General features: G+C 48.5%; 1 protein-coding gene across 1 annotated transcript in view; it reads left to right on the top strand.

Moving 5' to 3' along the window:
• The window catches only part of CACNG5 (calcium voltage-gated channel auxiliary subunit gamma 5), a 39836-nt gene that overhangs the window by 7458 nt on the left and 7046 nt on the right, over positions 1-25332 (top strand). Inside the window, exons 2-4 of the mRNA XM_030206902.1 lie at positions 10687-10919; positions 18223-18309; positions 23554-23694. Of these exons, the coding sequence (XP_030062762.1) occupies positions 10724-10919; positions 18223-18309; positions 23554-23694 (424 nt within the window). The 5' untranslated portion in view covers positions 10687-10723. The remainder of the gene's footprint in view (positions 1-10686; positions 10920-18222; positions 18310-23553; positions 23695-25332) is intronic.

The following is a 25332-nucleotide window of genomic DNA, read 5'->3' as shown; positions in this document are numbered from 1 at the left end:
GCACATTGGCCAAGGAGGGAAAAGAATGCAAGGGGTGTTCTCCCTGCCCCAGAGAGCTTCATGCGTTACCAATACTAAAATATATAGACTGAAGAAATATTAACGAAATACTTGCTTTAATAAAAATAAGTGATGATGTGCAACATTCCCACTGCATACCAAGGAGGGCCAGCTCTCATCACTTACTGCAGTGTTTGTTTATTTATTTATTACATTTGTACCCTGCGCTTTCCCACACATTGCAGGCTCAATACTCATATCACCCCTCTCCTCAGGTCACTTCACTGGCTTCCAATCAGACACCGCATTCAATTCAAGCTTCTCCTTCTTACCTACAAATGCACTCAGTCTGCTGCCCCTCACTACCTCTCTACCCTCATCTCCCCTTACGTTCCCGCCCATAACCTCCGTTCACAGGACAAATCCCTCCTCTCTGTACCCTTCTCCGCCACCGCCAACTCCAGGCTCCGCTCATTCTGCCTCGCCTCACCTTATGCTTGGAACAACCTTCCTGAGCCCTTATGCCAAGCCCCCTCCCTGCCCATCTTCAAGTCTTTGCTTAAAACCCACCTCTTCAATGCTGCGTTCGGCACCTAACTCTTACCGTTCAGTGAATCCAGACTGCCCCAATTTGACCGCCCCTATCGGACCGACCGTTCACTTGTCTCTTAGATTGTAAGCTCTTTGAGCAGGGACCGTCCCTCTATGTTTAAATTGTACAGCGCTGCGTAACCCTTGTAGCGCTTTAGAAATGTTAAGTAGTAGTAGTAGTAGATTTACATAGTAAATATAATTACAATTACAAAGTCTTGAAGGAGAATATTATAAGCAGTGAGTGGGGGTTTGAGGATAAAAAAGTTGAACGTGTAGAGGCAAACAAAGGAAAGCAGGAAAAGAGATTGGGAGAGGTGAGGAGAGGAGGGACGGAGAGGAGAAGGTAAAGGGTAGAGAGGGAAAGATGAGGGTATAAGGAGATTGGGATGTATCATCATCAGGACCGGGATTAAGAGGAAGGGTTTAAAAGTTAAGTAGGGTTATTCGGATAAGCTGTCTTCAAAAGTTGGGTCTTCAGCATTTTCCTGAATGGTTCACAAACCTGGTCCCGGAGGCCCCCCAGCCAGTCAGGTTTTCAGGATATCCACAATGAGAGAGATTTACATACAGTAGAGGCAGTGTATGCAAATCTCTCTCTCATCAATATTCATTGTGGATATCCTGAAAATCTGACTGGCTGGGGGGCCTCCAGGACCAGGTTTGGGAACCATTGACCTCCTGCTATGGAGATTGCATGGGAGATGGGGAATCTGAAGGAAGGGTATGCAAATCTACCTCATGCATATTCATTTTGTGGTTATCCTGAAAACCAGACGGTTTAGCGGATATCTCCAGGTCCAGTTTTGGAAACATTGGTATAGGGTGGCAATTTAATGGGCACATTTAAAAACAAAGCTATCCCAGGGAGACCTAGACTCAATCTGGAACTCCTCCTTTGCACTTCCTCCCTTTCAGGGGCGTAGCTAGATGGCCAATTTTGGGTGGGCCAGAGCCCAAGGTGAGTGGGCATGGAATTCACTGCCCCCCCCCCCCAGTCCCCCTCCGGTTTGCTCCTCTCCCTGCCCACAAACCCCAAATATTAAATACTTGAGCTGGCGGGGATCCCCAAACCCTGTCAGCTGAAGATTTCCTCCTCCTCCTCAAGCAGCCAGCACTCTTCCAAACGGCAGCCGGCAGCACTTGCCTCAAACTGATGCTGCTGCTGGCAGGCCGAGCATGCTCAGTGCTTTTGCATGTGCGGAAACTGAGCACGTGCAGAAGGGCCAGTCTGTGTCAGCTCAAGGCAAGTGCTGCTGGCTGAGATTTGGAAGAGCGCTGGCTGCCCAAGGAGAGAAAATCTTCAGCTGGCAAGGTTTGGGGATCCCCACCAGTCACAGCAAGTGTCACAATTTTGGGTGTGCCTGAGTCCAAAGTGGGTGGGCCCTGGCCCACCCATGCCCACCTGTAGCTCCGCCACTGCTCCCTTTATGCACTGTATCAATCGGTCTACAGAAACTATACATTCATTAGTATTTTGTGCCTCTCATAATCCCTTGATCTCCCTACTCATGCTGTAATTCTTTAGTGATTAAGCTGCAATCATACAGAATAATAGTAGCAAATAATTACTGTTACCTGCGCCTGGTTTTCTCACCGCATGCCTTCTTAATGGTTTCTCACTTTAGCTGTGACAATTACGGGCAACATTCCACGATTCCTTAAGCCCCACAGCTGTAATGCCTACTAGTTCTCGGTTCTCTTGTTTGCCTTTTCCAGGGGCGAACTGACCATTTGGGCAACCGGGCAGTGCCCCAGGGTCCATAGGGGGCCCAGAGGCTCTGACGAATGCCTGGCGCGCCGCTGGTGATCTAGTGGCCTCAGCAGGGGGGGGGGGGGAGGGGGCAACATGTTCTTTCCTGCTTGGCCCGCTAAGCTGCCGCTATTCCCCCCCACCCGGCACCACCGTATTTTAAAAATAGCGGCCGAGCCTCCCTGCGGAAGTCTTGCGAGAGTATCGAGACCCGCAAGACTACCCCGGGAAGTCTCGGCCTCTATTTTGAAAACACGGTGGCGCTGACAGATGGGGGAATAGCAGCAGCGCAACGGGCAGGAAAGAACATGCTCCCCCCCTGCAGAGGCTACCAGAATACCAGGACCCCTCAGGGTCAGCAGGGGGGGGGCCCAGACCACCCTCAGTCTGCCCCTGCCCTTTTTATTTGTTCTTTGAAGTCTTCCACGATCTTGATCAGTGTTCAGGGTTTATATACTGCACCTTTACACTAAGCCAGGAGTTCTCAACTCAATTTTCAGGACACAACCTAACCAGTCAGGCTTTCAGGATATCAGCAATGAATATGCATGAGATAAATTTGCTTTCACTACCTTTGCTGTATATAAATCGACCTCATGCATATTCATTGTAAGTAACTTGAAAAACCTGACTGGCAGAGGGGGGTCTTTTACGAAGCGGCACTAAGACCAACGCGGGCTTACCACTCATTAATCTTGAACTACTGCCAAGTTATTGCAGCAGCCCGGCGGTAATTCCCACCCCCAGCATGCGCCATTTCAGGTGCTACAAAACTAGGTGGGACCATGCCAGAGGAAGTGGCATAGCTAGATGGCTGATTTAGCGTGGGCCTGAGCCCAAAGTGAATGGGCCCAAAATTTCATCTCTGCCCAAACCCCTGATCTCTTTGCCCTCTCCAAAAAATAGAAATACGTGAGCTGGTGGGGAAACAAAGACCTCCTTCAGGCCAAAACACTTGCATGCAGGGGGGACGGGCAGCAGTGGTAGCAGCAGCTCGGGGGTACTGCTGTCAGCTGTTGAGGTTGCAAGTGTCCTGGCTGAAAGGAGGTCTTCGACTAGTGGGGCTTCAGGAACTCTGTCAGTCAAAACTAAGGGCGCAACAATTTTTCAATGGGCCTGAACCCAGTGCGTATGGGCCTACCCAGTGGCGTTACTAGCTTGTTCGCCATCTGGGGCTGGTCGCTGCTGCTCCCCCCTCCTCAGCGTGTCATCCCCCAAAGGTGCACCACAACCCCCCCCCCCAAAGCGCATCACCCCACCACATTTCCTCCTAGGAAGGGTGTGCACGGAGCAGGCACGTGGCTGTCGTCTCTGCCGGTCCCCTGCCCTGGAACAGGAAGTAATCTCAGAGGGAGCTCTGTGCACCCCTTTGCTGCCTGCACCTGGGGGCGAACTGCCCCACCGCCCTACCCTTGGTACGCTACTGGGCCTACCTTTCAGAGGGAAGGCTGTAGGACCAGCACAAGCAGCATATATGAGGTGCTGCTCACTTCCAGCAACCTCCAGAAGTGAAGAGAAGTTTTTAAAAGGTGCACCGGGGGGGTGTGGAGGGGAGGGGGCAGGTTCGGAGACTGGGAGAGATGCCAGATCACCAGCATATGGGAGGGAGAGTTGCCAGGAGTTTTTAGGTGGTGTGGCTAGGGATCCCCACTTAAATCCCACTGCTGCTCCTTGTGATCTTGGGCAAGTCACTTAACCCTCCATTGCCTCAGGTACAAACTTAGATTGTGAACCCTCCTGGGACAGAGGAATATCCAGAGTACCTGAATGTAACTCACCTTGAGCTACTACTGAAAAAGGTGTGAGCAAAATCTAAATAAATAAATAAAGATTCTAGAATTCTAAAGAATAACTCCATGCAGATTTCAAAGTGTAGCAGCATTCCATATAGAACCCCAAAGAGTAACAAGATTATTTTGGGGTGGAGGCCTAGTGGTTAGAGCACTAGTCTTGCAATCCAGAGGTGGCCAGTTCAAATCCCGCTGCTGCTCCTTGTGATCTTGGGCAAGTCACTTAACCCTCCATTGCCTCAGGTACAAACTTAGATTGTGAGCCCTCCTGGGACAGAGAAATATCCAGAGTACCTGAATGTAACTCACCTTGAGCTACTACTGAAAAAAATCTAAATAAATAAATATATGGAATGTTGCTACTATTGAAGATTCTACATGGAATGTTGCCACTTTCTGAGATTCTGGAATGTTGCTACTATTTGAGATTCCAGATGGAATGTTGCTAGTGGAGGAGTGGTCAGGTGGTTTGAGCATCAATCTTACAATCCAGAGGTGGCCAGTTCAAATCCCATTGCTGCTCCATGTGATCTTGGGGAAGTCACTTAATCCTCCCCCCCCCCCCCCCCCATTGCTGCTCCTTGTGATCTTGGGGAAGTCACTTAACCCTCCATTGCCTCAGGTACAAACTTAGATTGTGAGCCCTCCTGGGACAGAGAAATATCCAGAGTACCTGAATGTAACTCACCTTGAGCTACTACTGAAAAAGGTGTGAGCAAAATATAAATAAATAAATACCACAGCAACAATGTGCCACTCTTTCAACTGCAGCTCAATAAACACCTGGCAACTGTCCATGCTTTGTTTTAGTTTTTTGGAACTAGAATTGTTCCTTTCTCGCTTATTCTTTTGCTTCTACCGATGGGACGCATGATACCAATGTTAACCTCTATAAATATATTTGTAATCTGGGTTTCCATCAAATCAGTAATTAAGAATAATATTTGTTCTTTTAAGATGTAAACAGCATTTTTGAGGGAGAAGAGGGGGGGGGGGGGGGGGGAGAATGGTGGGTGAAGTTTTAATGTAAAAAAAAAAACCCTCCTTATTCTATGCAATTGTGTGGGAATCATTACCACGGCTTTGTAAAATCCAGTATTACAGGAATATACATTATGAATCAGTTTACAAATTTTACTTTCAAGCTCTTCTGTAATTGTAATATACCATGGAAACAAGTATAGTTTGGGGTGATTTTTGGCACCAGCCCCGAGTCCAAATTTGATTGGGTCATATTGTTTCGCCATACTTTTTTTTTTGTTACATTTGTACCCCGCGCTTTCCCACTCATGGCAGGCTCAATGCGGTGGGCAATGGAGGGTTAAGTGACTTGCCCAGAGTCACAAGGAGCTGCCTGTGCCAGGAATCGAACTCAGTTCCTCAGTTCCCCAGGACCAAAGTCCACCACCCTAACCACTAGGCCACTTTCTGCTTCAGCCAATCCAAAACATGCCTGGTTATGTCACTTCACAAATTCCTTCAAGTGCTCAGGGGTGGCCAAGAGAATTGCAGGGGAGCAGCTTAAAGAGCTTCGAAATTAGCAATTTAAACTACCATTTGCAATTGGTACAGGGTAGGTAACCTATTTTTACTAGAGGTTTGGAGAGGCTGAGTGATTTACGCAGTTACACTGGCTGAAATTATGGAAGGTGCGAGCTTGACATGCAATAATACGATCTTGCAAGATGTACATTCTCGTGTTCAAACAACAACTGAACTTGCTCACGTTAGTCTCCCTACTGCTAGGAAGAGCAGACATGACAACTCGATAACAGAATCAGGCAGGGGTGCAATCAGAAAATGCTTCCTTTTAATCTTTGGGGAAATTACAATATTATTACTCGTGTAGGTGGGGGGAAATGATGCCAGAAGCCACCTGCGATCCTTTCATGGCACAGCGCTCTCTCGGCTTTTCAGATTTCTTATTAATCTGCATTTATCAGCAGATTTCTGTGTCCTTGACAACAGTGACATTCTACAAACCAAGAATTTAATATTCCTTACAAGTAGAAAAAAAAATTCATTTGTTTTACAATAAATTATGGACTCCATTATGAAATGTTGTTCCTGATGGTGAAAGATCACGACACAATAAAAATTATTCCGCTGGTACAAATGATTTACATTTGGTTAGACAATGCATTTAAGAAGTCACTACAGGGAGCGTAACAAGTTAGGAGAGAAAAGGCTGCCTGTCCATTATAGGATGACTTCAGGCTCAGATGACTCAGATGTGAAGGAGATTTTCAAAATGAGGGCGATGGTGTCTGAAGATCTCAAGGTGACGAAACAATGTGACAAGGCGGTGGTCATGGCCAGAAGGACGCTAGGCTGCATGGAGAGGGGTATAACCAACAGAAGACTGTTACGTCTCCCCTTACGTCCCTACCCGTAACCTCCGCTCTCAAGACAAATCCCTCCTTTCAGTACCCTTCTCCACCACCGCCAACTCTAGGCTCCGCCCTTTCTGCCTTGCCTCACCCCATGCTTGGAACAAACTCCCTAAGCCTATACGCCAGGCCCCCTCCCTACCCATCTTCAAATCATTGCTCAAAGCCCACCTCTTCATTGTCGCTTTCGGCACCTAATCACAACACCTCTACTCAGGAAATCTAGACTACCCCAACTTGACATTTCGTCCTTTAGATTGTAAGCTCTTCTGAGCAGGGACCGTCCTTAGTTATTAATTTGTACAGCGCTGCGTAACCCTAGTAGCGCTCTAGAAATGTGTAGTAGTAGTAGTAGTAGTAGTAGAAGAAAGGTGTTGATGCCTCTGTACAAGTCATTGATGAGGCCCCACTTGGAGTACTGTGTTCAGTTTTGGAGGCCATATCTTGCTAAGGATGTACAAAGACTTGAAACGGTTCAAAGAAAAGTGATGGAAATGGTATGGGGTTTGCGTAGCAAGACGTACGAGGAGAAACTTCAACATGTATATCCTGGAGGAAAGGAGAGACAGGGGTGATATGATACAGACGTTCAAATATTTGAAAGGTCATTAATTCACAAACAAACCTTTTCCAGAGATGGGAAGGTGGTAGAACTAGAGGACATGAATTGAGGTTGAGGGGGGGGGGGGCGACTCAGGAATAATGATCATGGTTGCAGTTTCAAATCGAGATAATCAGAGAATCTGGGTTTTAGATAAGTTTAAGAATAGACAATTAGCTGTCATCCAGGTGCGTATTGTTTTAATATAAAGATCAACCAGCTGAACGACTTTTGTTTTAAGTATGCTGTTGTGTTACATCATGGAGTGTCCCCTAGTCTCTGATTGATTACGCTTTCAAAAAGTACGATTTCATTTACCCATTCCACTCCATTCAGGATTTTATAGACCTCACTCATATCCTCCCTTAGTCCCCTAAATGCTCAGATTTATGTTCCAAACATTGAACATCTAATGTGTCTGATCCTGAGCAAAAATTAAAGGTGTCAGGAGTAGGATATTTAGGCTTCGTTTATGAAAATGACAAAGATCAGGTGGGGGTCTCTGGCACTTCAGGGGGAAAGGATTTGGGCAGGACTAGAAACCTAGAAACAGAGAAACATGACGGCAGATAAAGGCCGTATGACCCATCCAATCTGCCCATCCTCTGTAACCCCTAACTCTTCCTTTTCCTAAGCGATCCCAACATGCTTATCCCATGCCTTTTTAAATTCCGGAACAGTCCACAACCTCCACCGGGAGGCCATTCCATGCCTCCACCACCCTTTCTGTGAAATATACTTACTTAGATTACTCCTAAACCTATTCCCTCTTAACTTCATCATGTGGCCCCTCATTCCTTGACCTCTGCTGTCACATTCTGTGTTTCTATGTATTCCATAAAGTCCAATTGTACATTTCAAGGCTCCTCATTAATGAGATCTTATACAAGATGTCAGTTTTAATATTGTACTCACATGTTAAAAATGTAAATGCTTTCTCAAAAAAAACAACATTCAATGTCGTGTAAACTTCTTGACTTGTTCTGTATTTTGAGTTAGCTCAGAATGTTGCTAAATCTCTGCAAGATGTTGGGGGGTGGGGGTGGGTGGGAGGGGGAGGGAAGGAAGCAAAGGTCCCTGTAAATATCCTAAGAGGATGATATTCAATGAAACAATATCCAGATAAGTTATCTTTAAACTAAGTCAGTGGTAGTGAATGTAACCGGCTCTCTGTGGCTGACTTATCCAGATCAGTTTGTTCTGTATTTTGAGTTAGCTCAGAATGTTGCTAAATCTCTGCAAGATGTTGGGGGGTGGGGGGGGGGGGGGGGGGTGGGAGGGGGAGGGAAGGAAGCAAAGGTCCCTGTAAATATCCTGAGAGGATGATATTCAATGAAACAATATCCAGATAAGTTATCTTTAAACTAAGTCAGTGGTAGTGAATGTAACCGGCTCTCTGTGGCTGACTTATCCAGATCAGTTTAATAGGATAATAGCTAAATGTCACCGTTATCTGGCTTACATTTAAACCCACCCCTGCCACGCCTCTGATCCTTTCTAATTTTACACGTCAGACAAAAGTTAAATTGAAAAAAGCAAGTATTTATCCGGATCACTCCCAAACGTTAGCAGTATACATGCTTTTGAATCTTGCTATTCTTGTTTTTAAAGTTAATTGAAGGTTTTCATCTTTTGTTTCTTGTAACTGGGCCATGAACCTGTCAAAAAGGTGGCTTTTGTATCTATTTATTTACTTAAATGAAATGGAGTGGAAGAGTAGAGCAGTGGGCTGAGAACTAAGGAAGCCAGGCAGGGCCATGGGGGGGGGGGGGGGGGGGGGGGTAAGATTGCCCGAGCCCAGCCTCCAAGGAGGGCCAGTCATAGGAAAGCCACTTTTTTTCAGAGCTGCTGCATCCAGCCTGAGAGCCTCACATAGTCAGATCCAGCGTCTCCCTCCCTTCCAAACCCCCCTCCCCCCAGTCCTCTACTTGCCTTGGAGTCATTGGCTGGCAGGCAACAATCATCGAGACAGACTGCTCTGCCGGCCACAGGTCCTTCTTCCTGCCATGTCCCGCCTATGTGGACACAGGAAGTTACTTCATAGGAGGCAGGACGTGGCAAGTAGAGGGACCTACGGCTGTCAGATCAGTCTCTCTCGATCACTGCTGCCTGTCAGCCAATGGCTTTACTTTTGACTGATGGTGCGGTGGGGGGAGGGGGGGGGAGGGTGGTGAGGCCACCAAGGTTGTTTGCCCCAGGCCCGGCCTCGTCTCTCAGCGGTCTGAAGCCAGGGTTCAACTCCCGCTGCTGCCCTTGTGATCTTGGGCAGTCACCTAACCCTCCATAGCCTCGGGTACAGACAGACAGCAAGTCCTCTGTGGACAGGACATAGCCGCTGAGAGGGGGGGGGGCAAAATTCCCTGGGCCTCCAGGGGGGGCCCGGCGCAGGGGTTTCTCTCTCTCTCTCTCCTGCTCTTGATGGGACCTGGGTGACAGGACAAGAGAGAGAAAACTCCGGCGCTGGGCCCCCCCTTGCTTTGCCTGCCTAGCAGCTGCTGGGCCCTCAGGCCGCGCATGCTCAGTTTTCACAATAAGCATGTGCGACCTGAGGAAAGCAGCCGCAGGGGCAGGCAGTGATGGGCAGAGGAAGAAGCTGCGCTGCCTGCAGCTGGCGGGACTAGCCAAGGTACTCTGGGCGGGAGGGAGGGAGGAGGGGCAGCGGCGAGGACGATTTGGAGGGAGGGTGGCAGCGATGATGATTCCGTCCCTGCCCCGGGCCCAGCTCAGTCTCTTGGTGGCCCTGGGACAGGAGAATTACCTACTGTACCTCAGGAGCGTAGCCAGACAGCAGATTTTGGGTGGGCCTAGGCAAGAAGTGGGTGGGCACCAAATGTTCTCTCCCCCACCCCCACAACAAAAAAATATCTCAGCTTGTGGGAAAATGCTTCTATCCAGTCTCCACCTTGGTAGTCTGCAGCAGGCAGCGGCCTAGCGAGGCCGGCTGACACCCAGGGCGGGTCGCCGCTGCGCAAACCCCCCCCCCCAGAGTGAATCTTTACCGCTGGCGCTCCGTCCTGCCGAGTGCACGTCGTCTCTGGGAGCTGCGTTGGCTCCGTTGGTTCCCTGCTTTCTCTGCCCCGGAACAGTTAGTAACATGTTCTGGGGCAGAGAGAGCAGGTAACCAGCAGCGCCGACACCCCCCCCCCACCAGCGCGTGCACCCGGGGCGGACCGCCCCACCGCCCCCCTTCCTACGCCACTGGCAGCAGGCATGCACTGAAAACTGAGCATGCGAAGGTGCCAGTATTGTGGAGAGCAGCATTTTCATTACCATGTGCTACTGTTGGATGGGCCTGAGCCCTAAGTGGGTGGGACCCGGCCCACCCAGGCCCACCTGTGGCTACGCCACTGCTGTACCTGAATGTAACCTGCTACTGAAAAGGAGAAGCTAAATCTAAAATCCCTTCACTTCTACAGTTCTGGTTAGTGAACATGATTTCCTGTGTTGCTTTGTATAACTCAGCGACAGAACAAAGACTAAATACCTGAATAAGAAAATAGGAACGGTGAACACACTTTTACAGAACAGCAACTCCAGCGGTAACGCTTTGTCTCTCTACAGCTTTCTCCTGGGTCCCTCTAAGCCGAAGCTCGGTGCAATGGGTGTATGCAGCCGGAAAGCTCTGACCCTGCTCAGCAGTGTGTTTGCTGTGTGCAGTCTGGGACTTTTAGGAATTGCTGTTAGCACAGATTACTGGCTCTATCTGGAGGAGGGTATCATCCTTCCTCAAAACCAAACAACAGAAATTAAGATGTCCCTGCATTCTGGCCTCTGGAGAGTTTGCTTCTTAGCGGGTAAGACGTTGGATAGAAGCTGTAGTGTGGATTCGGTTAAAAGAGCCTGCATGTTCTTAAGTGCACCTTAACATTTATTTTACATGTCTTAACCTATGAATGTAAGTAAAATTTGCCTGAAATGAACTGAAAAAACATTCCCCCCAAATTGGGGAAAAAAGTCCAAAAAAGTTCAAACCAAACTAAACTTTTTCGCCTATCAGGTAAGTCGCATTGAGACTGTGTGACCAGAGCTGTCTTAAAGCTAGACCCAGGGCCCACACAGTTGTACTCTGAGTCAGTGGTGTAGCTACGTGGGGCCACGGGGGCCTGGACCCCGTAGATTTGGCCCTGGACCCCCTTGCCAACGACCCTCTCGACCCCCCCCTCCCGCCGCCGTTGCCTACCTTTGCTGGTGTGGGACCCCAACCCCCGCCAGCCGAGGTCCTCTTCTTCCGGCGCAAGGCTTTGTTCTGTTTCTGTGAGTCTGTACGTGCAGGACGAGATCAGCCAGTGGCCGCATTGCTGGCTGATCTACAAGGCTTTGTTCCGTTTCTGTGAGTCTGATGTCCTGTACGTGCAGGATGCCAGACTCACAGAAACAGAACGAAGCCTTGCGCCGGAAGAAGAGGACCTCGGCTGACGGGGGTTGGGGTCCCCCGCCAGCAAAGGTAGGCGGCGGTCGAGGGCTGGTGGCGGGAGGGGGGGTCGAGAGGGTCGTCGTCAGGGGGGGGCTCAAAGTTCTTGTTGGTGGTGGCAGCAGTGGCGGGGGAGTCAAAAATGTTGGGGGGGTCGGCGGTGCCGGGGGGGCCTAAAATGTGCCCCCTCACCTTGGGCTCTGGACCCCCCTCCCGCCAAAGTCTGGCTACGCCCCTGCTCTGATCCTGTACCTCTAGCCCAGGGGTGGGCAACCCTGGCCCTCATGGGCCACAGCTTGGTCAGGTTTTTAAACTTTTGACAGTGAATATGCCTGAGATCCATCGGCTATTTTTAAACAGCACTTAACAATAATGAGCACTAATTGGCAATAATTAGAATTTATGCATATAACTCACTAAGCGTATTTTGCAATGCACAGAGCCAAAAAGGGGTGAGGTTATGGGTGGGGAAATGGGCATTTCATGAGCGTTGCAAAATTTACATGCACTGCTATAGATTATGCCCTCTGCACCAAAACACCCTGTTTCCCTTGAATGTGTGTAGTTTTAAGCACTGTGATATAGGAGCCACTTACAGAATACGCTTAGACGGAAATTTATTCTGCGCTGATTTTTAAATTGCCTTAAATAGAATCTAACCCTTTAAGTTTACGCTACTGTTTTAACAGTGCTGAAAAGCTAAAAGCCCCTTTTACTAAGCCGCATAGGTGCCTACGAACATCGAACGCACGCCAAATTGGAGTTACCACCCGGTTACCATGTGGCCCTTGTGTTAATTTGAATTTTGGTGCGCATCTGAAAAATATTTTTTATTTTCTGGTACGCCTAATGGACGCACGCCAGTCAGGTGTTCAGCGCTGCATGCGTCTGGTAGCGCTATACAAATGTTAATAATAATAATTACCGCCCAGATTCTTTATCAATAGGTCTATGGCTGGCAGTAAGGTCTCAGACCCAAAATGGACGCGCAACAATTTTGATTTTGCCGCACGTCCATTTTCGGCAAAAAAAAAAGAGGCCTTTTTTTTTTTTAACATTTATAAGAATTCAAATTTACAAGCAATAAAATAATTTGCCAGAAATACTGAGAAAGTAATACACAAAAATTATTTCAATCAGGTAATTCTATACTCTTCCTTAGACCACAAAATAGGGAGAGTGAAACAAGATAAGGAGATCAATTAAACAACAGTAAACAGAAAAAACGTGGTATTAACCTGATTATCCCCAGTTATTATTTATCTGAATCTTTATTCCACATTGATCATATGGTTGGCTTCTTTAAACCCAAAACGGTGTATATTCAATTTATTTTTACAGGCTTGCTAAAAAATGGATCGGTGCGCGCTCAAAACCTGCGGCTACATTACCGCAAGCCATTTTTCAGGGTGCTTTTGTAAAAAGGACCCCCTAAATGATTAAAAGTTTAATGTTAATACTACCAATGTCCGAAACAGTCTACCAACAGAACATATTTACACTCATCATTCGAAATCACTAAGATTTAGAGATCAAAGTTTTGAGATCACCTGTTAAGGCTGTGCCCATCTAAATTTATTTATTTATTGATTGATTGATTGATTCATTCATTCATTCATTTGTACTTGGTGGAGGAGTGGCCTAGTGGTTAGGGTGGTGGACTTTGGTCCTGGGGAACTGAGTTGGATTCCCACTTCAGGCACAGGCAGCTCCTTGTGACTCTGGGCAAGTCACTTAACCCTCCATTGCCCCATGTAAGCCGCATTGAGCCTGCCATGAGTGGGAAAGCGCAGGGTACAAATGTAACAAAAATAAAATAGATACTATTGGAGATTCTACATGGAATGTTGCTACTATTGGAGATTCTACATGGAATGTTGCTATTCCACTAGCAACATTCTATGTAGAAACCTGCGCAGCCACATTGGTGATCTGCAAGTGCCGACTTCTACATGGAATGTTGCTAGTGGAATGTAGAATCTCAAATAGTAGCAACAGTGGAGGAGTGGCCTAGTGGTTAGGGTGGTGGACTTTGGAACTGAGGAACTGAGTTTGATTCCCACTTCAGGCACAGGCAGCTCCTTGTGACTCTGGGCAAGTCACTTAACCCTCCATTGCCCCATGTAAGCCGCATTGAGCCTGCCATGAGTGGGAAAGCGCGGGGTACAAACGTAATAAAATAAATACTGCTAATCACTAAGTAGCATCTGTGCGGTTAACAATAAAAGCTCAAAGAGCATAAAAGCAATAATGATGAAAATGGAAAATGTGTAGAGAAGAAAAAAAGTAGGCTGGAAAAAGATAAAAGGGAAAAAAAACCTGTTTTGGGATGGCTTTATTACATTATTTATACTGTATAAGAACATAAGTACATAAGTATTGCCATACTAGGAAAGACCAAAGGTCCATCGAGCCCAGCATCCTGTTTCCAACAGTGGCCAATCCAGGTCACAAATACCCAGCAAGATCCCAAAAATGTACAAAACATTTTATACTGCTGATCCCAGAAATAGTGGATTTTCCCCAAGTCCATTTAATAACGGTCTATCGACTTTTCCTTTAGGAAGCCGGCCAAACCTTTTATAAACTCTGCTAAGCTAACCGCCTTTACCACATTCTCTGGCAACGAATTCCAGAGTTTAATTACATGTTGAGTGAAGAAAAAATTTCTCCGATTCGTTTTAAATTTACTACATTGTAGCTTCATCACATGCCCCCTAGTCCTAGTATATAAAAATGTTTAAAGAGAATTTATTTTGTAAGGCCCGTCTTTAAACATGTAACATATTCATCTGGGGTCTTTTTTCCAAACTGCAGGAAAAAGGGCCCTGCGCTAGCGGCGGGGGCTGATTTTCCTGTACGCCAGGGCCCTTTTTAGCGCAGCAGGTTAAAAAAAGCCCCCAGACACACATGACCACAAGGTAGGGAGCCTATACAGGGCTCCTGCACTAACCCAGGTTATCGCTGCGCAAGCCATTTCCGAGGGAAGGGGAGTTCTTTTTCCCCCAGAAATGGCACACGATCAGGGCGGGACTACCACCGGCGGCTGCGTTGGGCCGGCAGTAGTCCCGGAAAAGCGAGCGGTAAGCCTGTATCAGCACCTTTTTCATATATATAAACCATTTATCCTGATTTTATGTATTTACCCTTGGATTCTACATATGACACGGTGAGCTGCGGACGTTAAATTGAGTGCACGTCCAAGTTACACATGCACCTGAACTGACTAACGAGCCAATCAGTAATTGACAATAATTGGGATTTACACGTGCATCTTTTTAGGCGAATTCTAAAATGAGGTGTGCATAAATCCTAACGCACATAGCTGAAAAGAAGGCGTGACCATGGGAGGGTTTGGGGCATTCCACAAATTTGCGCAGGTAGTTATAGAATTTGGGGGAATGCGCTGACATTTAGGTGCAGGCTACTTGCTCCAGGTTTTCAGTGGCATAAATGACCGCACCTAAAGGTAGACATGTTCCTCGGCCCTATGCACTATTCTGTAAACCGCGCCTAACTTTAGCAGTGGTTTGTAGAATAGCGCTAAGCAGGGGCGTAGCCAGACTTCAGGGGAAGGGGGGATCCAGAGCCCGAGGTGAGGGAGCTAATTTTAGCCCCCCCCCCCCCCCGCCATTGCTGACTTTGTACCCCCCCTGCTGCCGACCCACCGCCATTGCCGACTTTGACCCCCTGCCGCCGACCCTCTTGACCCCCCTCCTGCTGCCAACCCGCCGTCGCCTATCTTTCCTGGCGGGGGACCCGATCTGATCTGCAAGGCTTCGTTCTGTGAGAAGAACAGGGCCTCGGCTGGCGGGGGTTGGGGTCCCCCGCCAGCAAAGGCAGGTTGGCGACGGCAGGTTGGCGACGGTGGGTTGGCGGTGGGAGAGGGGGTTGGATGGGTCATCGGCAGGGGGGTCCAGGGTCAAATCTACGGGGGCCAGGGTCCCACGTAGCTACGCCACTGGCGCTAAGCGCTATTTTTTCCCACTGCAGCTCCTTGTGACTCTGGACAAGTCACTTAACCCTCCATTGCCCCTGGAACAAAATAAGTACCTGAATATATGTAAATCACTTTGAATGTATTTGCAAAAACCTCAGAAAGGCAGTATATCAAGTCCCATTTCCCTTCCCCCCCTTTCCCTTATGACATCACAATATCAGAAGTGAGCCAAGTATTGGGCAATCAAGCCATTGTGACATCACTGATGAGGTTGGCTCTTATTGGTGGAATGAGTGAAGGAGTAGCCTAGTGGTTAGTGCAGTGGACTTTGATCCTGGGGACCTGGGTTCAATTCCCACTGCAGCTCCTTGTGACTCTGGGCAAGTCACTTAACCCTCCATTGCCCCTGGTACAAAATAAGTACCTGAATATATGTAAACCGCTGTGGATGTAGTTGCAAAAACCTCAGAAAGGCAGTATATCAAGACCCATTTCCCATTCTCATGTCTATGTTTTAGACACTATTTACAGAACCTGGCCCTTAAGGGCTAAAAATCCATGGACAAATGAGTTATGCATTTGCTACCTGGCGACTAATACAAATTAAAATGTAAATACAAAATAAGGGGGATCTTTTACGAAGGCGCGGCAGGCTCTACACCAGGGGCGTAGCTATGTGGGGCCAAGGGGACATGGGCCCCTGCAGATTTAGCCCTGGCCCCCATGCTTTCACTCCCCCCCTGCTGCCGCCCCCCGCCACATTCGACCCCCCCTCCTGCTGCCGTCAGGTACCTTTGCTGGCGTGGGTCCCCAACCCCCGCCAGCCAAAGTCCTTTTCAGCGCCGGTCTCCGAGTCCGGCGCACTGCTGATCTGGATTCTGTTTCTGACGTGAGTCCTGACGGTGGCAGAGGAGGATTGGCGGCGGCGGGAGCGCGGTCGAAAAGGATGGGGAGGGGCAGCGGCACCAAGGGGGGGGGGGGTCAAAAGTGGCAGGGGGGATCAGCAGCACTGGCGGGGGCTAAAATGTGCCCCCTCACCTTGGGCTCTGGACCCCCCTCCCGCTAAAGTCTTGCTACGCCCCTGCTCTACACGCATGCAGTGCATGCCAAAATGAGACTGCCACCAGGCTAGCGCGCCCTCCCCTGGCAGTAATTTTGGATTTGGCGTGTCCATAGCGCTGGGACGAATGATTTTTTAATTTCATACTGCTTGTTGCGTTTCCAGCATTAATCGGCAGTTGGCATGCGCCGACCAGTCACCGCTTATGTAGCACGCGAGCACTTACCACTGGATCAATGGGTGGCGGTAAGGTCTCAGGCTGAAAACGGACGCACGCTTTTCCTAGACGCGGTAACAAAATGGCCCAGCGTGCGCCCAAAAGATGTGCTCGCACTACCGCAGGCCACTTTTTACTGTGGCTTAGTAAAAGGATCCCAAAGTATTGTAACCATGGGAAGAGCTAATACTTAAAGTTGAAACGTATAAATTTTCTGACAGAAAATGGTTGCACGCTGCTAACAGGCCTCATTTGACTTTTTATTCCATTTTCTTAAACATTTTTTTTCTTACATTTGTACCCCGTGCTTTCCCACTCATGGCAGGCTCAATGTGGCTTACATGGGGCAATGGAGGGTTAAGTGACTTACCCAGAGTCACAGGGAGCTGCCTGTGCCTGCAGTGGGAATCAAACCCAGTTCCTTGGGACCAAAGTCCACCACCCTAACCACTAGGCCACTCCTCCACTGTTGCTACTCTTTGAGATTCTACATGGAATGTTGCTATTCCACTAGCAACATTCCATGTAGAAGTCGGCCCTTGCAGATCACCAATGTGGCCGCGCAGGCTTCTGCTTCTGTGAGTCTGACGTCCTGCACGTACGTGCAGGACATCAGACTCACAGAAACAGAAGCCTGCGCAGCCTTCTACATGGAATGTTGCTAGTGGAATAGCAACATTCCATGTAGAATCTCCAAGAGTAGCAACATTCCATGTAGAATCTCCAATAGTATCTATTTTATTTTTGTTACATTTGTACCCTGCGCTTTCCCACTCATGGCAGGCTCAATGTGGCTTACATGGGGCAATGGAGGGTTAAGTGACTTGCCCAGAGTCACAAGGAGCTGCCTGTGCCTGAAGTGGGAATCGAAAGTCCACCACCCTAACCACTAGGCCACTCCTCCACTATGCAGTTTGCATAGCATTTTGCTTATTTACCTCTTTGGCATTTAATAGAGTTTTTCCATTCCTAATTTCTAGGGTGACCATAGATCATACACAATTCATTTTGCTGATGGACTTCTCTAACCCCCCCCCCCCCCCCCACACACACACACACACCCAGCTTAGTAAACAAGGGGGTAAGACTAATAGCATCTTATACCACATTAAAGCCATGTGTTAACAGGATATCATTCATTAAGCAAACAAGTTTCCAGCAATTAACTAACTAAATTAAATCCAAAGGGTTTCCCTAAAGTTGTTTAGGAATTGGTGACAGCTTTTTCTTTTTCAGAAGTTTCTAATGTAGTTTGCATACTGATTGCTACTCTATGGTATTTTGTATTTCACTAGAAATTGCTGGCTCTCTTGTATTGCTATTCGTGCTGAACTGGTTTGGATTGCAGCGAAATATAAGTTTTAATTGTAATTCTAATAGTTCGTTTTGCAGAAAGGGAGAAATGTAGTTATCTTGTGAACATTGTACTAGCTGATGAAAAAGTAGTTAATACGTCTTTCTGCTTCCAGGTGAGGAACGTGGGCGATGCTTTACCATTGAATATGTTGTGCCAGTGAATGTCCAGTTGACATCTGAATCCACAGTCAATGTTTTAAGTAGGTGATGTTATGATTCTTTAATACTAGTAAAAAAGGCCCGTTTCTGGCTGAAATGAAACGGGCGCTAGCAAAGTTTTGCGCAGAGTGTGTATGTTTGAGAGAGTGAGAATGTGCAAGTGTGTGTGTGTGACAGAGAGTGGGTGTGAGTGTGTCTGTGAGAGAGCGTGTGTGTATGTGAGAATGAGTGTGTGCGAGTGCGTATGTGAGACAGTGAGTGTCCTTCCCTGTCCCCCCTGTCAGGTGTCAGGACTGGGGAGGACTGTGGACAGTCATGAAGGCAGCCCCTACCAAAATAATGAAAGCAAGACCATTTGTATAATAATCACTGCATTCCAGAGAACAAAATGGAGCAAGTTCCCACATGCTATCTTTTGATTTCTGTATTCAGTAGCTGACAGGCTTGCTAGACTTACCTAAGTGGCTGCAGCTGCAATACACTGAAAAGAAAGCAAGGAAACCTATGAGACGTAGATACGGCCGTCCCCTTGGCCTCTGACGCTCCTCCCTTCTTCTATTTGACTTCCCTCTGATAGGTCCGTCATTCGGTGTGACGCTCCTCCCTTTTCCTGTTTCAGTTCCCTTTGATAGGTCAGAGCGGTGCAGCTGTGACACTCCTCCCTTCTCTGATAGGTCAGGGCGGGGCAGAGATGTAGTGTGCTTAAAAATGGTTACAGAGCTTCGAACATACGAACTGTTGAAGCCTCAGAGTGTATTTAGAACGTTGAGGGTGCTTTTTATGTGCAGATGGGCCGTGGCCTACGGCCCAGATGGGCGTGGCTGAGACTGAGGGTGAGTAGTCCGAATAGCCTAGCCTACCAGGAGGACAGGAGTTCAGGACAGATGGAGTTAGCTTCAGAACACTGAGGGGGGATTTTATTTATATAGATGTTAGAATTTCCCTATGTTTTAGATCATGTATTTGAGGATGATCGAGATTTATTTAATTGTCTGTATGAAGAAATTCACCCCAGGCAGTGGAAAACCAGGTATAACTTGACAGACAGCTTACTCAGGGCCCTGTTTACTAAGCTGCGCTGTAGGTGTGTGAGCGTTTTTAGCGCACACTAAAAATAAGCACCTGCTAATGCTAGAGACAGCCATATATTCTTATGGGTGTCTCGAGCATTAGCGCCTGCTAAAAACGCTAGAGCATCTAGGGCCAGTCTTAGGGTCTCTGGCGCCCCCCCTGCATGCAGACTATGAGTTGGCACCCCCCCTCCCCAGCATCTCCTTTCTCTCTTGTCCCACCCTGCCCCTGTCCAGCGATTCTCCTTCGCCCCCCTCCCCCTCCCATTTATGGCCACCTGCCCACCCTCTTCTCCCCCCAACATCCCCCTTTTTCTACTTGCCAGCCTGCGTGGTTTAAGTCTGTTTTAATTTACCTCCGTCCCAGCGGCTGCGTCATTTCAAAGCCCTGCCCATCTCTAGCCTTCCCTCCCTTCGTCTGTTCATTCCCTCAGTCCCACCCTCGAGGAAATGACATCAGAAGGCGGGACTCTGCGGAACGAACTCACGAAGGGAGGGAAGGCTAGAGACGGGCAGGGCTTTCAAATGACGCGGCTGCTGGGACGGATGTAAATTAAAGATTTAAACCCCCAAGGGCGGCGCGGTATGGCGGCGCAGAGCCGCGGCAGCACTCTTGAAGGCAGGTGCCCCCCTGCGGTGCTTACCCCGCTTACCGGGTTTGACCGGCCCTGAGAGCATCTTTGTAAACAGGGCCCATAGTGCTAACAGCATCATTGTAAAATGTGCACACATAAGCATAAAAGAAAATAAGGGACCCTTTTACTAAGCGGTGGGGTAAGCCCACCGTGGACTTAACTTGCCAAACAGGAACTACTGCCTCAGCAGCCCGCTGTTAGTTCCCACCCACAGAGCGCGCCATTTCCAGCAGTACAAAAATATTTTCTATTTTTGTAGCATCGGTGTTTACCTGACGGTAATTCAGTCAGGGGAGTAGTTATGGGGGGCCACGGGGGCCTGGGCTCCTACAAATTTAATCCGGGCCCCCTGCTCTTCTTTCTTCTTGTTCCTCCTGTGCACGCTGATGCTCAGCGTCAGCATGCACGGGAGGAGCAAAAAGAAAGAAGAGCAGGAGGCAGGCTGCGAATGCGGCTGCACCGGAGACCGCGCTGAAGAAGGCTTTGGCTGGCGGGGGTTGGGGACCCCTGCCAGCAAATGTATTTGTTTGTGAGGGGGCGAGGCGGTGGGGGGCTGAGGAGGCGAGGTGAGGTGTGAAGTGGGAGAGGGCGGCGGCGGGGCGGCACTCAACATGTGCCCCCAACCTCGGGCTCTGGCCCCCTCCCACCGTGAGGTCTGGCTACGCCCTGATCACACAAACCGAAACACATCTGATATTGTTTTGTTAGTAAACTGTTCAGAATTAACCTTGAAACTTTGAAATGATTTGCTTTTCGTAATGTAAAAACAACAGAATATCTTCAGACCATTTTAAACTCGTATTCTTACTGAGTGCGCCCTACGCAAAAGCTTGTGGAATGGAAAGTGTTAACAGATGAAGTGTGATTGCGAATTACACCTTGGATAAGCTGATTCACAGGAAATCTCTGCTCTGAGAGAGGTGTTTTATTTCATTTTCCCACTTTGCAGGATGTCTGTTTCCCAAACTGATCCATTCTAGAAAATGAGGAGGGAAAGAAGACATTTAGGGGTCCTTTTACTAAGGTGCGATGAAAAATGGCCTGCACTGGTGTAGGCGCATGTATTGGATGCGCGAATGTCTTCAGCGCACCTGCAAAAAAGGCCTCCCTATTTGGCCGAAAATGGACGTGCGGCAAAATAAAAATTGGCGCACGTCCATTTTGGGCCTGAGACTTTACCGCCATCCATTGACTTAGCTGTAAGGTCTACGCGCATAGAATGACAATTACCGCCCGGTTTCCGCCACGTGCCAGAAAATAACAATTATTTTCTGGCACATAGCATAAAAAACAAAATTACTGCCTGGGCCATGCGGTAGCCGGGTGGTAACTCCAAATTCACGCAGCGGCCCTGATTGCCAAGCCCCACCAGCCAAATAACTGGACTGCCGCTGCTCTCCACTGCTTGTTTCTGGCTCTGAGCAGCATGCCGGGACTTCTCGTGCGTGCTCGGAGCATTTAACACAATGCACAGCGTCTGCTTCTTCTGTCGAGGCACTGTGTGTGCTCTTGTTCACAGCACAAGCAAAACTCTTCAGTGTATATGAGATATTACAGCACTGATGGGTCATTTTACTGTGCTGCGGTAAAAAGTGGCCTTAGTGCGCCCTTGTATGGGGTTTTCCCGCGTGCTAAGGCCATTTTTACCTCAGCAGTAAAATGGCCAATTTTCCCTTTTTTTGCATTAATGGCAATGCGCTAATAGAAACAGAGAAATATTAAGGCACTTAAAGACCATATTGGCTATCCAGTCTACCCAGTTTACATTGCATCTGTTATATGTAGAAAAAAAAGTGAGGATGAACCAAGGAGGAATACCAAACAACTTTATTAAGGATTTTCAAAAAACGACCCGACACAGCCGTGTTTCGGCCCCTGAGGCAGGCCTTAGGGCCGAAACATGGCCGTGTCAGGTCGTTTTTTGAAAATCCTTAATAAAGTTGTTTGGTATTCCTCCTTGGTTCATCCTCACTTTTTTTCTACTTCTCACGGTGTGTGAGGTCTTTTTACCTCCTTTTTTTGCTGATTTTACATTGCATCTGTGCCATTTGCGCATGACCATTAGAATAAAATGACCTCATGGCCCTGACCAACACTGATTTTGTAGGTGGTAGGAGCTCATGCGGTAATTTGACACTAATTAGTGTGCGGTAATGTGGACACACTAAGGGCCCCTTTTACCAAGCTGCGGCAAAAGAGGGCCGATGCTGGCCTCAGCGCGTGATTTTACATGTGCACTGAGGCCCCCTTTTACCGCAGCTGGTAAAAGGGAAGTCTTGCTTTCCTACAGGAAATGGCCTGGCGGCAAGTAAAGCACTTGCCGCGCAGCCATTTCCAGGGGGAGTCCTTACCGCCACCCATCGAGGTGGCAGCAGGGGCTTCCGCTTTAACCCAATGGTAACCAGGCAGCGTGCAGCACTGCCTGATTACCACCGGGTATACTCCGGCACTACAAAAATAAATAGATTTTTGTAGCACCGGAAATGACAGTTGCCATAGGGGTGGGAAGCAGCCCGGCCGTACTTCCTGTATAGCGAGCGGTAAGCCCGCGTTGGGCTTACCGCCGCTTTGTAAAAGGGGCCCTAAGTGATTAGCACAGGAACACCCACTCTCCACCCCAGACACACCCCCTCCCGTGCATAAATAAAACTTATTTTGTAGCGTGTGCTTACCGCAAGCACATTCCAAAACTTAGTAAAAGGACCCCCTTCTGATCTGAATGGATCCTCAGAAGCTTAGCCAACACTGGGTAGCAGAGCCGGTGGGGGGAGGCGGGGCTAGTGCTGGGCAGTGGCGTTCCTAGGGGGGCTGGCACCCGGGGCGGATCGCCGATTCGCCCCGCCCCCCGGGTGCAGCGCGCCCCCCCCCCCCCCGGCGAAAGGACATCTCCGCAAGGACCCCCCCCCCGCCGGGTGCACGCCTCTGGGGGGGGGGGGTTGCCACGCGTGCCTGTCCTCCGTTGTTCCATGCTTCTTCTCTGCCCCGGAACAGGAAGTAACCTGTTCAGGGGCAGAGAAGAAGCATGGAACAACGGAAGGCAGGCGCGCGCGACACCCCCCCCCCCGGCGGCGTGCACCCGGGGAGGACCGCCCCCACCGCCTCCCCCTAGGAACGCAACTGGTGCTGGGCAAGACTTCTACGGTCTGTGCCCTAAAAATGGCAGATACAAATCAAGGTATGGTATACACAAAAAGTAGCACATATGAGTTTGTCTTGTTGGGCAGACTGGATGGACCGTGCAGGTCTTTTTCTGCTGTCATCTACTATGTTACTATGCCTCTCCCCAGCATATTCTCACCTTTGCTTCAATACTTTCAGAATAGATATTGGGGGCAGCGTCCAAGGACAGAGAAGGAATAGTTTTAAGGTGCCACCTCTGTGTCCTTATCTGGCAACACCCTTTCATATCTCCTCTTTCTGTGATTTTAAGCTGAAATTCATAGGGTTATTTTTATGCGACTTACCTCTTTTTTTTTTTTTTTTTAATCGCAGCTAAACTGACCTGGCCATTCCCCCCCCCCCCCCCCCCCCACACTTTCTCAGGGCAATTGTTAACTCTTGTGTGTCCTTCCTCCACCAGAGATGATTCGGTCTGCTACCCCTTTCCCCCTGGTCAGCCTCTTCTTCATGTTCATTGGATTTATTATGAGCAACGTTGGACACATCCGTCCCCACAGAACTATATTAGCTTTTGTGTCTGGGATCTTCTTTATACTTTCTGGTAAGCCTTGGTCTTTTTGTCCAACTTAAAATATTTGTGGTACAGCTGCCCAAGGACTCTGTTCCAACTTTGGCCCAGTATCTTTCTCTGAAGATGCCGCATGACACAGATCCGGTAACCTTTGAAGAAGGGATGAAACCTTGGCAGGGCCGCTGAGAGACTCGGCCGGGCCCGGGGCAAGGCCGCCCCGCCTCCAACCCCCCCCCCCCCCCCCCCGCTGCTGCCGCCCCCCCCGTCGCTCCCCCTGCCACTACAGTCCGCGGTCTCACCTGCCTGCCTCCACGACTCCGGGCCCCCTGCATTCAAGGCGAAAGTCGCAGATCACTTGTCTTCTGGCCTTCCCTCCCTGTGTCCCGCCCTTTTCTGAGGTAACTTCCGGTTTCCGCGAGGGCGGGACACAGGGAGGGAAGGCCGTAAGGGAGGCGATCTGTGACTGCCGCTTCGAATGCAGGGAGCCCGGAGCCGAGGAGGCAGGCAGGTCAGACCGGGAACTGCAGCGCCGGCAGCCTGACCCCGGCGCTGGGCCCCCCTTAGAGGCCTGGGCCCAGGGAATTTTGTCCCCCCTTGCCCCCCCCTCTCGGTGGCCCTGAACCTTGGTTGTTCTCTTAGCTTCTGTGGCTGGTGTTATGATTGTTGTAGCCATCGTACTGTGGCTTTCTTCAGAGTGTGCTGTGAGGTCTGCAGTTGTAATGTAATGTAATATTTATTTATTTGTAACATTTATATCCCGCACTTTCCCACTCAATGGCAGGTTCAATGCGGCTTACATAATATATCAGGTAACAAAGTGATACAGATAGAGTACAGTTATAACATTGTAAGAGATGAGATGGTCATTTATGAGTGGATATGTAAGATAGGCAAGGAAAGGAGGGTGGAAGATGTAGGGTAATGGGAGGAGGATGAGAATCGGGAGTTAACGTGTTAAGTAAGGGAACAAATGTAAGGGAGGGCTAGGAAGAAGGAAGTAATAGATTGTGTGGGAGGTGTAAGAAGAAGGGTATGTTGAAGGATTAGGATAGGGGAGGATAGACCAGTTCTGTAGTCTTATGTTGGTCTTGTAGTGCATATGGGCTTGTGGTTTTATTCAGGTTATTTGGGTAGGCTTGCTTGAAGCGGTAAGTTTTCAATAGCTTCTGGAAAGGTAAAAGGTCAGTGATTAATCGAATGGATCTTGGTAAGGTATTCCAGAGTTGACTGCCTATTACAGAGAAATTGGATGCATAGTATGTCTTGTATTTAAGTCCTCTGCAATTAGGAAGATACAAGTTGAGATATGTTCGAGAAGATCTTAAACCGTTTCTAGCTGGAAGGTCAATCAGATTATACATGTAATATGGCTCTTGTATCACGCTGACTCCCACAAAAGTGGTTCAAAGCGGGTAATAAAAAATGAAAAGTTAACTCCTAAATTTCTTAAGTAAAAAAGTTTTTAAGTTTTTACGAAAAGAGTAAGAAGAACCCAAAAAAACATATGGAAGAGATGACCAAAAATGAGGAGCTTCATAAATAAAAGAAGCCTCAAGATATCACTTGTATCCGACTCCTAAAAAAGAAGGCAGAAACAAACAAAACGGGTCCCTCGTTCCAATGAAACCATTAACAGAAGGAATTTTTTTAAAAAAAATCAAGAATGTA

Source organism: Microcaecilia unicolor, chromosome 6, assembly GCF_901765095.1.
Source record: "Microcaecilia unicolor chromosome 6, aMicUni1.1, whole genome shotgun sequence".
NCBI classification, from domain to species: domain Eukaryota; kingdom Metazoa; phylum Chordata; class Amphibia; order Gymnophiona; family Siphonopidae; genus Microcaecilia; species Microcaecilia unicolor.
This window is presented reverse-complemented; position numbering and strand designations above follow the sequence as displayed.